Consider the following 16,876-nt stretch of genomic DNA (forward strand, 5'->3'; position numbering starts at 1 on the left):
TTATTTAAATTAGGTAATTTTTATTGATTATTTTTACCTAAAAAGGCCAAAAACAATTCTTTTTACATATATTCAATAATTATATGATTATTTGGAATTAAATATCAATTTTATAAGATTTTTAATTTTTATAATGTTAAAGGGCATTTTTGTCAACTGGTTGATTTGTATCATTCCATTCCATCAAAATAAAGACGTACGAAACATAGTAACGAAATGGAATGGTCATTTTATTGCTGCTCATATCAAACATTTCTATGGAATGGAGTAGCCATTCCATTCCATTCCCACTCCCATTCTCTTTCTCATTCCCTTTTTCTCACCCTCCATTCTGCCCAACCAAACAAAACTTAAGGGTATCCAAGGTTCCTTAAAAAGTTATCTCATTTCCCATATTTTTTGTTAATTTTCTTAATTCTTTTATTTGTAAAATCAATTCTCAACTATGTAATTATTTTTTGTATAAGCAACCAATTTTAAACTCCTTCCTTAATGTCTCTGCAAGGCCATCGTCACTCTTCCATTCCCTTAGTTTCCTTAAGAAGCTTCATGATTTTCCATAAACTCCGTAATTTTCCGTCAACCTTTTATAGTTTTATGTATAATGTATTCACATTTAAATCCCTATATCTACATGTCTAAAGTACTCTAGCTCCACATTTAACTGATTAACCCAATTTTTAATTCTTTTTTCTCTAAATTGGGTTTCTTCCTCTCTTAATACTCCATATAATCTCAATTAAATGTGTATTAAAATTCTATAACCCAACTTTATCATAACAACATATCTAATTCCGCAGTCCTTTGTTTTTAGGTAAGTTATTCTCATTCCATATTAATTCACATTATAGTCTTAAATTTAAAGAAAATCTCATATACAAAAATCTGGGCCATTACAATACTTTATGAAAATGTTCACCCATAGAGGAGATGATTTCCTTTTTGCCCTGTTAAAATATTTTATCATTTCTTAGATTGAAGGGCTTGCTTCTTAAAGCTAAATTTTAATGAATAGGCTACAACTATACAAGTTGTAACTAATCCTCTACAAAATGAATAGGCTACAACTATTATGCAAATGAAATTGCTACATCCTTCTGAAACCCTAAGAACCTGACATTTTTCCTGCCCTTGAAAATTTTCTTGTCCTTAAGAAAAAAGAAAGAAGCTGAGCAACACAGGAAATTTGATTGAGCAAATTTGGCAATTATTCCTAAGTATTAGTAGAGGTAAATTAGAACTAGAAGTAGCAGCAAAGCCAATGGTTTTCTATCAGACCAATAGAGTGTGGAATTCCATGCAATTTCCCATAATTTCACACCAGAGTTGTATACATCTGACTTCTCATTGGATGGTTCCTCATAGGGAACTTCTGGAGCCATCCATTCAGGAGTTTCGGCTGTCGAAAAGAACAATTCTCCCATGAAAAGAACAATATTTGGATGCCGCAAACGCTTCATAATCATGACCCCCTCAAAAATTCCTGCAATCGCTCTAGGTGGAAATCTTGATATATAAGAATCTTTATAGCAACATCCGAGCCTTGCCAATCAACACGATGGACAACACCAAAGGAACTTGCTCCGATTATCTCTTTCAGAACCAGATCACTCCATGGTGTATCCAATTCTTCCACCTCCAATGAAAGGTTTTGAGTTGGTTTAGCTGGAAAAAATTTGACCTTCCTTGACAAACCTAGAATCACCTTGGACTGTAATGTCCTTTGGACAAGAAATGCCTACAAATGGCTGAACTTCTCCATGACCAAGTAGAGGGAGATGCTTTAAAGGAAGAGGATCTTTAACTGTGTTCATTGAGCTTGTGATGAAGACAGGATCATATGATTTGAACAGATTCAATTCCCAGTCATGAACATCTTTGTTGCTGCTTGAACTAGGCACCTTGCTGTGTTCATGAGCAGATTGCTTAGGACATGTCATGCTAGCAGCATCACCATCAACAGCTTCTAGAATTTAATCAGCCTTCTCCTTCAATAGAAAGTCCTTCGGCAAGTTGATTTGAGAAATTCTATGAATCACTCCATTTCCTGGTAGGAGTGGATATGATGTTTCCTTAGAAGGCAAATCTGCAGGAAGACTTATTTGATACAATTTCAAAAACATCATCGTAAATTCATCTAACCTCCTATTAATTTCATCCACAGAGACTTCCAACTTTTTGTCCAACGCGCTGATGGCCTCAATGTTCTGGTTTAATCCTACTTCCAAAGAATTCACTTGAATTTGCAGATCTGAGATTGTTGCATCCATCTGTTGCAATTGAGACTCTAACTGTTTCGTGTGAGTTCCATCAGCAATGGCGGAAATTGTACAAGAAACAGATTTCGGTGGCCTAAGATGAGAGTTCTAATACCAATTTGTTAGGATCCTGGACTTGACATTGAGAATTCTCAGCCAATGGGGAGAACTAGGGCAAAAAGTGGTAAGAACTAAGGCAAAAAATAGGGAGAATTTAAGAGGAAAATTGAGAGAGAGAAAAACATAAAGGTTGGAGAGAGAGAAACAGAGAATTATGAGAGAGAGAATTGGAGAGAATTTGAGAAACTAAAATTTAGTATTTTCATTTAATGAGTTTCTAAACAAATTGGTTAGCTTTATATAGCTAACCAATCAATAGTTACAAATCAGTTACAAGTTGTAATTGTTCCTCTACAAATTTAATAGGCTACAACTATTATGCAAATGAAATTACTACATCCTACTAAAACCCTAGGAACCTGACACCTTCCCCCACCAGGAGGAATGCATGCTTGATGCTTCTATCAAGCTGATATTTTTGGGGTTCTTAATGCTTGACATGGCACCATGTGTTAAGAGAGAGGTACTCATTAACTGTCAGAAAAAGAGCCCTACCCATGTAAGAAAGCTCGTGAGGCTTCCGACCTTTGAGCTTCACCTACAATTTATCGAGAATGGATCTACAAAAGTTACTTTGAGCCTATTGGACAAAGAGAAGCACCCCTAAATATGAAGCATCACCCAACCATTCTTTTTCTCTTCATCATGTAGTGGTGGTGGTGTTTCTGAAGAAGACGGTGGATTTGGACAAATATAAACTCTTGATAGAAAATTGATTTGTAAATCTAAATGTTGTTACGTCGCTTCAACATTCTCTGTGTAGGTTGGATAGAAGATACATTCTCTGTGTAGGTTGGATAGAAGATGAATAGCTCATTGGCATGCATGAAATGTGATAAAGGGGCAATTTGCCCTTTAATCAACATGGTGCAACAACTAAGAAAGAACTTAAGTCCCTACTGCCATGTTGAAGAGAAGAGGTGGTTGGATCTCCTTGACTAATCTTCAAGAAGGATATAATCACACTCTATGGGTGCTCCATTTAGAAGAATGGAGTATGAAAAAATTGATAGGCTTAGGGGTCTTTGAAAACTCTATCAAAAATTTCCATTCCATTCCATTTTGTCATTTTTATTCCAGTTCATTAATTTTCATTTTTGCTAAGGAAAATGAAAATTAAAAATGTTGTTTGATTTTATTGTGAGCTATCAAGAAAATGAAGTGAAAATTGAAAATAATGTTTGATTTTCTACATTTGTGTTCAACATTAAATTCATGTTGTGCGCAATATAAAATATTGGTATACTTGCAGTCATTCAAACATTACAATTATTGGTTTTAAATTAGATATGAATAATTTAATTAAGTAATAAAAAATCTAAAATAATAGATATATTTTTTAAAAAAATTATATTGGATCAGCCGGAAAACAGGCAAATTTGACACTCATAGGCTAGGTGCAGTCCTCGGCCATGGCGGCAGTGTTGAAAAACTAGTTGGGTCTAGTGATCTGGTGAGCCCTCTGCAAAAACGATCGAATCTGGTCGATCCTCAGAGCCACTCATCGCCGAAAGACCTGTGAGCTAGGTGCGATCATCAGCCATGTCTATGGTATCTCTGGATCTGCTATGGAGAGCCTGTAACTCACCATATTTGCTTGAGTTTTCCATGAGGATGGCCAAATCTGGTAAATGGTCACTTGAGCCGCCCGTTGTCGAAAATACCAGTGACTTTAGGTGTAGTCATCAGCCAGATCTACATGGTCCATTTGACTTGGTTTGGAAAGATTGAAATCGTATTGGAGCTGTTGAGTTTGCCATGCTAAAAACGTCACCAGAAATGGGAGTCAGGTTGTTGATGTGGCTCCAATGCAGGGATGTTGGAAACGTCGTGGTGTTGGTGCTCACTGACCGTCACAAGGAGGAAGGCCTTCTTAATTGGGTGGGGAGGATGAGAGAGGATGGTGGTTACTTTTGAGCAAGAATGAAAAAGAAAAAAAAAAAGAAACAGATTCCATTTTTTCTATTCTATTCCAAAAGTTGCTGCAAAAATTTTGAAAGCAGAATGCAAAAACAGACCACTTCCACTGTTTTCATTCCTAAATTTTGGAATGGAACTGAAATTCTGAAAGTGCTAACGTTTTCAAAACAGGCCCTTAGTGTGCAATCAGATGCCAAAATTGAATTCTCACTCTTACACTCTGGGAAAACAGTCATGTGATTCTATGTGGCAAAACTAAAAATTCCTAATAATCCCATAATTCCTTAGTTGATATCCAACAAAAAAAAATAAATTGTATAATATGTTGTTGATATATATATTTTTCTAAATGATACCAGGTTTTTTTGTTACTAGTTGAGTGTTAACCTATTTCTTGCCTAGTGTCTAATCAAAGTGAATTAACGAAAAGGATTGAAAATCTATTTTTCCTGACCAATTTTCCAATCCTCCATCCTCTACATTTGAAGCATGTTTGATTCTGTTATATATATACATATATATGTATATATTGCGCTTATTATCAATGTGTGAACTCTAAACATGCTACTAAGTTTTATTGTTAATTTTATGCAATGTCATAGGATGCAGTTAGATGTTTATTACATGGCTAAATTTTTGGAACCTGTATTCAATCCTCCATTATCCTTATCCAATCTTGATGCCTTCATTTCATTGAACTATTATGGCATTTGTTGTTTATGAATGAGCACTAAATATATTACTTAGAATTATCTTTTAGCTGTATGTTTTTATGCCTTTAAGGGTTACAAACACAGATTTTTGTAGAACTTTTATTTGATGAAAGTATTCATTGATACTCAATGACAATCTTAACATGCTTCCAAAAATGATCAATAAGGAGACCAAGGGAAGGGGTACTATTTCGTCCTTCATTTATGTTATTATAAACTAAAAAGGATTGTTTTTGCATTGAGTGTATTATGTTAGGTGGTTAACCATATAAATGCATTATTAATTTCTGCAGTAGTTATAGAGGAAGATGCAAGGGAAAGAGACGGCTAAAGATGAAGAGGCAATACCTATGACAGGGGCAATGCATGTGACTCCTATGTCCTTCAGACTCGATGAAAGCCATCTCATACACACTGTGGAGACTGATGAGGTGATGTCTTTCACTGTCTTTAATGGCCCTATCAGTTTTTTTCTGGCTTGTGCTATATTTCTTTATTTCTGAATTACTTCTTAGGACACAGTTGTGTGATATATATAAATGATTCCATTAATATGCAACTTATTATAGACTGCTTATTTTACTAAATATGATTGGCCAATTCAGACTATTCAATATCATATGATGCAATTGGAGGTTTATGGACCACTAATTAAGGGAAAAATTAAAACCATTAACTTGAAGACCTCCTTTAATGTGTTATGGAAGAAAATTAATGATGAAAATATAGCAACAAAGAATCAAATCAAGAAAGCATGTCATGTCCCTAGGCTGCCAAGATGGATTTGTGGGATTTGGGATTAAAATTCTTATATATGTATAAGCAAAAATAATAATATTACTAAAATCATTAATTACATTGAAGACTGCGGGCACTACAAAGTTTGCAAGGAATAATAAGTTAGATTCCATTATACTGCTTGTGATGATGCAAACAAAAGTATAATTTTTTCTATTTAAAATTGATTACACAAGAATGCACCTTTCAGTCCATTGCCCCCCCCAAAAAAAGAGGACAGTATTGAAGATGTTATTTGGGCCAGTCACATCTCTTACAAATTATAAATTTCCTAGAAGCAACATCACATACCTTATGGGCAATGACAAGGGTGCTGTAAGGTTTTATTTGTCAAAGTGAGGGTCTTAGTTTGGCTGCTGTAGATTTCTTTGTGTTTGGGCTGGGTCGGGTTTTGTTGGGGCCCTCCTGTTACTTGTGGTTTTTATTTTCTATGATAGTATCTATTTGTTTGGGACATGCGTTTCTGTGCTGTTCATTGGCCTGGGGTGTTAGGTTTTGGGGTATTTGTCCCTTTGTGGTGTAATGAATTCAAAAAAAAAAGTAGCGATCATGCATAAATAATTTTATATTAATTCATTTAAATTTTAGATATTGTCATTATTACATAAAGCTTTAAACAAATAGATAATGAATACCCAAGCAAAAAAACAATAATCGGTCACTTCCCCAAAAATAATTTGTAAGAGTAACCAATGATTGAAACATTGTCTAATATTTTGATATTATTGGATGGCCCCTTGGTTTGAGCTTTTGATCTCTTTAGATTTGCATTATAGTAATAGTAACTTGAGAAATGAAGCATATTCCTTGCGTTAGCCATAGCCATTTTTAAATTGTTCTCATGCTTCCAGTTCATTTTTGGGATAATTACTTCTTGTTGAAAGTACCGACATAATTAGTTTTAGCTTTGATGTTCCTTAATTCAGTGAGTTACAGTTAAACTATTTTGGCCATGCAACCAGCATTTTATGGCCACATAATGTATATAGGTATCTTGTGAAGAAGGCGATATGTTATTAGATTATAAAATCATTTTAAGTTTTCAATTTTGGGAAGGATGACCATCATGACATGAAAGATGAACTTGTTGAATGAAGTATGGATGCCTACTTTCTTTCCTAAATCAGAATATATCTCAACCTCCAGTTGTTTAGAAAGTGATTCGTGCCTTTTTAGAAAGTTTCTAAAACTGTTCTTTGTATATTTTGTTTCTTTGTACAGTGTATGGATTATGTTTCTATTTGTTTGTAGTTTCCTAAAAGTTGTAGTTCTCTTCCCTATTAATAGGGAATGTAATCCCGTACATATCAATAAGAGAATATAGATAATTGCGTTGTTCTTCTCCTATTTTCTACCTAGTATCAGAGCCAAATCTCTCTGATTATTTGTTGGGAGCCTTAATTACCCCATTCTCTTCTTACGCGAGCCTTCATTGCTACGTTTTTTTTTTTCCTCCGTTCTCTCTTGATCTTTTCTGCTAAATCTCCCTGTAATGTCAGAAATCTCTGAAACTGCTTCTCCTATGTCTACAAAAGAAGCAATGCCAATTGAGCAACCTACGAATGGGGCTTCAACTAGCAAGCTACCAAGGATGCACCATTCCTACCGTCTTGACAATGAGAATTATCTCCAATGGTCCCAATTGGTGAGAACCCTTTTGAAAGGAAGAGGGAAGTTATCCCATCTCACCAGACTAGCACCTAAGGCGACAGACCCTCACTTTGCTACCTAGGATGTGGAAGATTCAATGTTGATGTCCTGGCTATGGAGTGCAATGCTTCTTGAGGTAAGTAAAAACTATATGCTTTTATCTACCGCTAGAGATATTTGGGAAACCGTGAAGCGGACTTATTCTAAGGTGCAAGATGCATCGGTTGTATATGAAATTAAAACCAAAACCAGTAGCACGAAGCAAGGTTCTTTAACTATAACTGAATATTACAATCGAATGAATGGTCTGTGGCTGGAATTAGATCACTACCAAGATATAAAAATGGTGTGTAGTGAAGATGCTATCATTTTAACCTCTATGTTGGAAAGAGATAAGATAGTGGAGTTCTTGGCAGAACTTAATCCTGAGTTTGACCAAGTAAGAGCACAAATACTTAGGTAGGAGAAGATGCCATCTCTGAATGAGGTTTATTTTATAGTAAGGAGTGAAGAACACAGGAGATCAGCTATGTTTATTGATCATAACATGGAGGGATCTGCTATGGTGAACAAAATACAGGGTGTATGGATGAAGTCTCAGCAAGGCAGAGATCAGCCTACATTGAAGCAAACTAAGGAGGGCTTTGGTGTTCCTACTGTAAGAAGTCGAGGCATACAAGGGACACGTGCTTCAAGCTACATGGTAAGGAGTCAATACTTAACTGAATAGGAGGTTTTAAGAATCTGCAGCCCAAAAATCAAATGAAATCCTATCTTTCAACCAAAGAACTAGAGGAGCCTACTGAGAAGGCTAAATCAACAGCTGCCACAAACCTAGGAGAGCTAAATGCAGAAGAAATTGGGAAACTAAAGTCTTTCTTAAGGACTCTTCAAGGTGACTGTTCTTTGGTCAAGTAGGTATGTGCCTTAATTCTAAGTCCTTTAATGCCTCATATACAGCTAGGAATAATCTATGGATTTTAGATTCTGGAGCTGCTGATCACATGACACCTAACCTAAAATTATTTGAAACCTTTGAATCAATATCTACAACAACAACATATCCAGCCTTTATCCCATTATGTGGGGTCGACTACATGAATTCTAGACTTCCATGTATTTCTATCTTTTGTCATATCTTCATTGAGATCCATACACTTCATATCAAACTTTAATGTCTCCCTCAAAGTTTTCTTAGGTCTGCCTCTATCTCTTTTTTTGATTAATTGTTCCATTTCATCAACTCTCATCACAGGAGCGTCTTTTGGTCTCCTTCTCACATGACCAAACCATCTTAGTCTAGTCTCTCTCATCTTCTCCTCTATTGGCACTACTCCTATCTTATTACGAATAACTTCATTTCTAATTTTATCTTTTCTTGTATAGCCGTACATCCATCTTAACATCCTCATCTCTGCTACACTCGTCTTTTGCTCATGTTGGTATTTGACTGCCCAACATTCTGGGTCGTACAACAAAACTGGTCTTATAGTTGTCCTATAGAATTTTCCTTTCAATTTTAATGAGATTTTACCATCACATAACACCCCCGATGCATTTCTCCATTTTAGCCAACCTGCCTTAATTCTATGTGTGACATTCTCGTGAATTTCTCCATCTTTTTGAATCACTGATCCCAAATATCGAAAATGGTCTTTTCTTTGTAAGATTTGGTCTTCCAATTTTATTATAACATTCTCCACTCTTGCATTCTTACTAAATTTACATTCCATATATTCTGTTTTCTTTCTGCTTAATTTAAATTCCTTAGATTCTAAATTGTTTTTCCATAACTCAAGCTTAGTGTTCACTCCTTCTTTTGTTTCATCCACCAACACTATGTCGTCTACAAATAGCATACACCTTGGCATCTCTGTTTGAATATCATTAGTGAGTTCATCCATTACTAAAGCAAATAAGTATGGACTTAGTGCAGAACCTTGATGCAATCCTATTGTAATTTTAAACGGTTCAGTATTCCCTCCGCATGTTCTGACCCTTGTCTCTAACCCTTGAATCAATATCTAGCTCTGGAAAAATTACAGTTGCTAGTGGCCAAGCTATCCCTATAGTTGGGCAAGGAAATGCATGTTTGAACCCATCTCTACCTGCCCAACAAGTGCTTTATGTGACTAGCCTCTCCAACCTACTTTCAGCTCATAAGCTTACCCAAAGCCTTAATTACTATGTAATTTTCTCACCTAATGATTGTGTGATTCAGGACCTAGCCACAAGAAAGATGATTTGTGCTACTAAGGCACTTAATGGGTTGTACTACCTACAAGGGAGCAGTGAGCCCCCTGTAGGAGATCAGTCTATCTTAAATTACTCCTCTTCTTTGCTTACTTCTACTCAGTCCAATATTTGACTTTAGCATTTTAAATTAGGTCATCCTCATTTCCTTATGTTAAAATCCATGTTTCCAAACATATTTAAAGGAGTAGATATCACTGATTTTCATTGTGATGTGTGTGAATTGTCCAAACACCATCTGCTGCCTTATGCTATCAACAATAAACTTTCCTTGTCTCCCTTTTCTTTAGTGCATTCTAATGTGTGGGGGCTTTCTAGAGTCCCTAATTGTTTTGGCGCCAAATGATTTGTATCATTTATAGATGATTGCACTAGGATGACAAGGGTTTACTTACTCAAAGACAAAGCAACCATCAACCATATTCTATCCCTATTTCATAGAATGATTCTCACTCAATTTGGGGTTTCTATTAAAAGGTTTAAGACTAATAATGCAAGGGACTATTTTAACCATCATCTCAATCATTTTTTCCAGCAAAAGGGGATTGTTCATGAATCCTCTTGTGTGGAAACTCCCAACATAATGGAGTTGCTGAGAGAAAGATGAGACATCTCCTAAATGTTGCTAGGGCTCTCTTGCATCGTCATTTAGTTCCTAAAACCTTTTGGGGTGAAGCAGTATTGAGTGTAACCTATTTAATCAATAGGGTTCCCTCAAGAGTTCTAATTTAACTCTCCCCATTTCAATGTCTCTCTACCCACTTTCCAGAAATTGGTTTGCATGCTTCTCTTCCTCTCAAGATATTTGGTTGTGTGGCCTATGTCCATGTATATAAACATCATAGGGATAAGTTTGATGCCCGAGCCCTTAGGTGTGTCTTCCTTGGCTATTCTCCTACTCAAAAAAGATACAAGTGCTATCATCCTCCTACCCGAAAGGTCCTTGTATCTAAAGATGTAACTTTTGTGGAAAATTAGTCCTTTTTCAAGGTTCCTACTTCTAATCCTCAGGGGGAAAGTGTTTCTGTTGATCATAATCTTCCTATTCTAGAAGAGTCTCAGCCTTGTCAGCTTGATTCTTCTTTGGATCCTAACTCTTCTTATTCTTCTATTTATTCTAATTCCAAAACAACAGATTCAAGAGACTTGGAACCATCTCCTAATTCTCCAATCTTTGTTCAGCCAAGAATATCTCTTGTCTGGTTCAAAGGCTCACCCTATGTCTATAAAAGGAAGGAACAACCTAACTACTCAGGTGCTATGCAGGATCCATCATCTACCCCTTAGTCAGGTTTGGAACTCACTTAGCATTCTGATTTGCCTTACCCTACTGATTATTCTAATCTTGAAAACTTAGACTTGGATTTGCCTATTGCTATTAGGAAAGGTGTGAGGAGTTGTACACAACACCCTATAGCCAAATTTGTTTCTTATCACAGATTGTCTTTGAAACACAAAAGTTTTTTGTCCTCCCTTGATTCCATAGTTATTCCTAAGATTGTAGAAGAGACATTACAGAATTAGAATTGGGTGTAAGCTATGCACGAAGAAATGAGGGCCTTAGAAAATAATGATACTTGGGAAATGGTGTCTAGACTGAAGGGGGTTCAAGTTGTAGGGTGTAAATGGGGGTTTAATGTGAAATACAATGCTAATGGTACATTGGAAAGATACAAAGCTAGATTAGTGGCTAAGGGCTATACTCAAACGTATGACATAGATTACTTGGAGACATTTGCATCCGTGGCAAAACATGACTACAGTGAGGGCTCTCCTATCTTTTTCTAGTTGTTATGACTGGGAGTTGATGCAGCTAGATGTGAAAAATGCTTTCCTACATGGTGACTTGGAGGAAGAGGTGTTTATGAACCCCTCCCCCCCAACCTGGTTTTTCTAATGAAGTTGCAGGTTATGTTTGCAGACTAAAGAAAGCTCTGTATGGATTAAGGCAATCCCCAAAAGCTTGGTTTGATCAATTCTCAAGGCCTATGAATGCAATGGGGTATTGGCAAAGTAGAAAAGGATTTTGTGCTATATGAAGGCAACACCTGGAAAAGGTCTATTGTTTAAGTTAGGGCAGAAGTTGGAAGTCAAGGAATACACTGATGCTGACCACAGAGGTTCACTTGTTGATAGGAGGTCCACTATCGGCTACAATGTGTTTTTGGGGGGCAATTTAGTGTCTTGGAGAAGCAAAAAATAAGGGATTATGGCTAGGTCTAGTGCTGAAGCAGAGTTTAGGGCAATGGCCCTTGGCTTGTGTGAGTTAGTTTGGTTTAAAATTGTGCCAAGTGATTTGAAAATCCTTAGTCATTATCCTATGGAATTAATGTGTGACAATCAATCAGCAATCAACATTGCACACAATTTGGTGCAACATGACCGCACTAAGCATATTAAGATTGATCGCCACTTCATCAAAGAAAAGATAGAAGCTGGAGAGATTTGTATGTCTTTTGTCCCTTAAGAAAATCAGCTAGTTGATTTGCTCACCAAATGATTACCTCTCAAGCGGTTTGAAGAACTTGTAAGCAAGTTGGGAATGATAAATATTCATTCACCAGCTTGAGGGAAAGTGTTGAATGAATTATGCACGCCTACTATCCTTCTTAAATCAGAATAGATCTCAACCTCCAGTTGTTTAGAAAGTGATTTGTGCCTCTTCAGAAAGTTTCTAAAATTGTTCTTTGTATCTTTTGTTCTTTGTACAGTGTATAGATTATGTTTCCATTTATTTGTAGTTTCCTAAAGTTGTAGCTCTCTTCCCTATTAATAGGGAATGTAATCCCATACATATCAATAAGAGAATACAGAGAATTGCATTGTTCTTCTCCTATTTCTACAGTTTTTCTCCTATTTTCTACAGAACTGCATACATGTACCACTTGTAATGAACATTTCTCATTAACTTGTCACTGAAAGTATTATTTTTTTCAAAACAGAGCCTCGAGTTAGAACTGGAAGTGGCAAAGTCTATGAGAAAAGAAGAGATTGAGGAAGCGGCAAAGTCTATAAGAAAAAAAGAGATCAAGGAAGTGGCAAAGTCTATGAGAAAAAAAGAGATCGACGCTGCTGTTGCGAAGGTAATTAGGCATTTTAATATCCTCAACATGATGGAGTGAGACCTTTCTATTTTGTTACTATTTTTTATGTTATTTATTAAATGGGGAAGCTTCAGGGGTTTTATTCTTTATATCCAACAAGTAACTTTCTTGCTTCTGGACAATAGCTTTTCTCTTAGTATTTATCAAGACTATATGTTGTCCAATGTTTTCTTAGTTTACATGTTCAATCTCAAATAAACATACATTTTGTATCCATATTAATTAAATGTAAGCCTAAAATCTTCGTGATTTAGTAGTAAAGCCATAATATGGCTTTATATGCTTTCATATGGCATTTCTTGTATTTTTGCTGGACGGTGTTTGCTAATTGACTTTAAATTTGTATATATAGATAAGAGTCCTTGGAGATTCATTAAGATCACTGTTATTTTGTTTTCTGTGGCATGCTAGTTATCCTTGGAGGAGAGGAAGTGTGGGTGGATCGAACAACCAAAAAAACGCAGTAACGGAAAAACAACTGACAAAGTAATCAACTTCATTTCCAATTTTTACTTGTTGCCGCTTTACTTTACACAACACAACCACACAAGCAAACACCTTTATACACATGAGCTAAATTAATGTTCTTTGGCACAAACAATTTGTAAAATAAATTTCATTTTAGTACTATTATCATATACAATCATGCTTTTTCCCCCCTTATAACACTGACAATTTGTAAAATAAACTTCATTACAGTACTATTATCATATAGAAACAGGAGAGATGTGCAGATCTCTTATTGAGGTGTACAACTTCATTAAGGAGGGCATTCCTATTCGGTCGATGAAGAAATTCAAAAGCACACTTGAAGAAGCTTCTAGTGTAAGAATGAGTAATGTTTTGTATTTGGAAGGTAAAATTTAATTAATTCATTTAGTGAATGATTGTTTTGTGTTATTGTGCAATATTCTTGAAGGTTAAGAAGAAAAGAGGAGCATCGCTTTTGAAGAAAATTGTAGCAGGCTCCTATGATTTGGTGACAAAATCAATTTGTCTAGACCAAGGGTTTAAGGCTTCAAGTGGTAGTCAATCTTTTGCATTTCAACTTTACCATATCAACTATGTTACTGTTTATTTATGCTTTTATGAATCATATATAATTTGGGATCTTATGTTCCTATAAATGAAACAGAAGGCATGTCTGCTGATGTGGTTATGAAACCTCCAGATGTTGTTCCAGGCCAAAATGACCCAGGTGTGTTTCACACATTGATATTAAAGCTTTAAGTAGTAGTCAATCTTTTGCATTTCATCCTTTTACCATATCAAGTATGGTACTGTTTGTATTTCCTTTGATTTCATGATTCATATCTTATTTGGGATTTTATTTTCTTATAAATGATCCAGCAGCAGTTAACGAAGCTGCAGATGTTTTAGCTGAGAATGCCCAAGTGGTGCCGTACATCATATATGAGTTTCTTTGAGATTGCCTTCAAGGGTCCCTCTGGGCAAAGGAATTAAAGCTCATTTCATATATATATATATATATATATATATATATTTGAACGCATGTTGATGAAGGGTGTTTTTTGTGAGCAAACCCTCCATGGTTGTGATAATAATGTGTATTTTGAACTTTTTATTGCCTTTTTGGTGGTGGTTTTAGTTATCCTGGTGTCTCGTTGTTGATGGTGTTTATTTTATTTTATTTTTTCAACTGGGAAAATGTTATATAAAAAGGAAACCAATAGAAATGAACACCAACAATAAGCAGAATTAAATTATTGGGATCTAACCCCGAACCAAATTGAGTTGGATGTATATTGTGAACTACACAAGTTGCTATGTTAATGTGGGTTTTAACGGGTTAACCATAGTTTATCCCAGCCACAATAGGTATTTATTTTGCACATAAAGAAGCTTTGAGCAGCTCTCTCCCCGGGGTGGGCCCCCCTCTCTGATTGCGCTTTGTTTCAAATGGTTAAACGCGTGAGTGCCATTTTGTTCACCCCTTAAATGGGGGTGAACGTAACCTGTTAGTTTAGGGGGAGGGCAACAAAGTCATTTTAAGGGGAGTCTCTCTCCTCAAGAAATTTATCTCGTTTTTCTCAATCCTCTCTTCTCTTCCCTTGCTCTTGTCGCCTTCTTATCGTAGTCAAACTTCTCACTGTCACCTCCCTTCTTGTCACCTTCCTCTTGTCATTGCATCTTTTTTTTTTGTCATCGTCGCCTTACCTTGTCTCTCGTGCGTTAATCGTCGTTGCATTCTCTCTTGTTGCGATGGTGAGGCAACAAGAGGCAAGGTGAGGTGGCGACAACAAGAAAAAGGCGGTGAGAGGTAGTTGTTGGAGAAAAAGAGAGAATGGGAGAGATGAGAGAGAAGTTGTGTTAATTTTAACCCAAAATTGATGGGGGGTTTGGTGTTAATTTTAACCCCATTAAAAGGTGGTGAACAAAATCACATTCAAATGCATCCTCCCCTGTTGTCTGTGTTATCAAGTTCACTCAGTTTTGTAAGTTATCATTTAAAATACTTCTTTTGATGTCAATTCTCTTTTCCATAACTTACCAAAATATTGAAAAACAAAACCAACCTTTAAGTACCCCAAGGAAGAGGAATAAAGATGTTTTGGTCTACCTCTAATTAAATTAGCAAGTAGAAAACGAATCTATTATACATAGAAATTTTTATTATGCCATTTTGTACGTCACTTGTAGTGTAATACCAGCAGCTTACTAGTAAACAATTAAAGCATAAGATGACCGGCTGGTAGCCGCCGGTGGCCCTTGTCGCCGAACTCCACAGCGGCCGGCCGGCCGGCCGTGATACTAATGAATTAAGTTTGTTATTTTTATTTTTTATAGTTTTGTAAGATCTCGAGCTTGCAGCACAGGTGCTGGGTTACTGCAACTATATCCGTACGTCCGGTGGAGGTAGGAAGGCGTCATTGTCAAAGGCTGCGCTGGAGCATCTCCTGGAGCCTCTTGAAGGACTCCAGTTTCTGCAAGCGCATCCGCTTGTGGAACTTCATGATGAAGAGGTCCGCCACGTGATTGATCTCGTCTTCCAGCTTGAATTCCTCTCCTCCTTCCCTCGCATTCCTCACCAGATCGATCACCGACGCGTTCGGGCCCCCCAAGTCCAGCTCGTCCTCCTCCTCTTCTTCGAACAGCGAGTGCCTTAGATCCGGATACTTGTCCTCCTCCTCCTCATCCTCGTAGTAGTAGTACTGATAATCACGATCATCGCCGCCGGCATCCTGATCATGAACCAGCTGGGAGTGGCTGGAACTCGCGGCGGCATTGTGGAGTACGATCGCCTTGCTTTCGTCGTACTCCTCCTCCTCCTCCTCGTCGCCGCCGCCGTGGCTGCCTGCGCCGTGTTGGTGGCCCAGAATGGCCTGAATCTTGTGGGAGAATGAAGGCAGCGAGAACTTTCGGTTCTTGAGCAGGGAGAGGACGAAGGCTCGAGCTTTGAGGGCGTTGGCCTTGTTTCGGATGGCCATAGATTTGGCTCTGGCGACGGAGGATAACACGGATATGATGCGTTTCGCGAAACTATAAGCACTGCTGCTACTTGAGGAGCCCTTCTTCATCTTGGCTGCTGGCGGCTTAACATGCAAGAGTACAGTTTGCCGGGTGGGATGATCACCAGAAAATAATCAGAGAAGTGGAAGTGGAAAGTGATGGTATAGCAAGAGAGTAGTAGTAGGGTCAGTAAGTACGTAATTGAGAGAATTATGGAAGGAAGGTGATTGGTTTACGTAGTAGTTTAGCTAGGCAACAGGCAATAATAGGCAAAAGGCAATAGTACGTACATGAATGAATGAAGAAGAACCATTACCATTAGATTAGAGGACGCTATCGTCGGGGTTTTATAGATAGAATGAGAGCTTAATTCGGATTGAAGGTAGGTGGCTTCTTCTTGGGAGTTGCGGTAAATAATATAATTTAAAGGAAACCTCCTCCGCTAAGCAATAGAATATGTTTCCCCCATCTTGCCCTCCCCCGCACGTGCCCAGCACAAACCCGCCAAGGTGGTACTTCGTTGTTGTGTGATTAATGGCAAATGGTAAAGATTTTGAGGTTTCAGAGATGGATTTTGGGCGTCACGTTC

At 37.1% G+C, this 16,876-nt stretch overlaps 2 protein-coding genes across 3 annotated transcripts in view; one reads left to right on the forward strand and one right to left on the reverse strand.

Annotated features, from left to right (window-relative positions):
• Positions 1-14,472, forward strand: part of LOC127809117 (uncharacterized) — a 79,888-nt gene extending 65,416 nt beyond the window's left edge. Inside the window, exons 4-10 of one of the 2 annotated variants that reach the window (XM_052347807.1) lie at positions 5,305-5,442; positions 12,655-12,795; positions 13,228-13,302; positions 13,516-13,641; positions 13,736-13,841; positions 13,952-14,014; positions 14,167-14,472. In XM_052347807.1, coding sequence (XP_052203767.1) covers positions 5,320-5,442; positions 12,655-12,795; positions 13,228-13,302; positions 13,516-13,641; positions 13,736-13,841; positions 13,952-14,014; positions 14,167-14,243 — 711 coding nt within the window. In that variant the 5' untranslated portion in view covers positions 5,305-5,319 and the 3' untranslated portion in view covers positions 14,244-14,472. The remainder of the gene's footprint in view (positions 1-5,304; positions 5,443-12,654; positions 12,796-13,227; positions 13,303-13,515; positions 13,642-13,735; positions 13,842-13,951; positions 14,015-14,166) is intronic. The other variant, XM_052347808.1, reaches the window with a different exon arrangement.
• A 1,238-nt stretch (positions 14,473-15,710) lies between these two features.
• On the reverse strand, positions 15,711-16,355 carry LOC127809250 (uncharacterized). The gene has a single exon (XM_052348012.1). The coding sequence runs from the start codon at positions 16,353-16,355 to the stop codon at positions 15,711-15,713; it is 645 nt and encodes a 214-aa protein (XP_052203972.1).
• Positions 16,356-16,876: the final 521 nt, after the last annotated feature.

This window comes from Diospyros lotus, chromosome 9 (assembly GCF_014633365.1).
Source record: "Diospyros lotus cultivar Yz01 chromosome 9, ASM1463336v1, whole genome shotgun sequence".
Lineage (NCBI taxonomy): Eukaryota > Viridiplantae > Streptophyta > Magnoliopsida > Ericales > Ebenaceae > Diospyros > Diospyros lotus.

Bases quoted from the DNA above. Each gene is read 5' to 3' on its own strand.
- LOC127809250 (XM_052348012.1), bottom strand. From the start codon at position 16,355: ATGAAGAAGGGCTCCTCAAGTAGCAGCAGTGCTTATAGTTTCGCGAAA.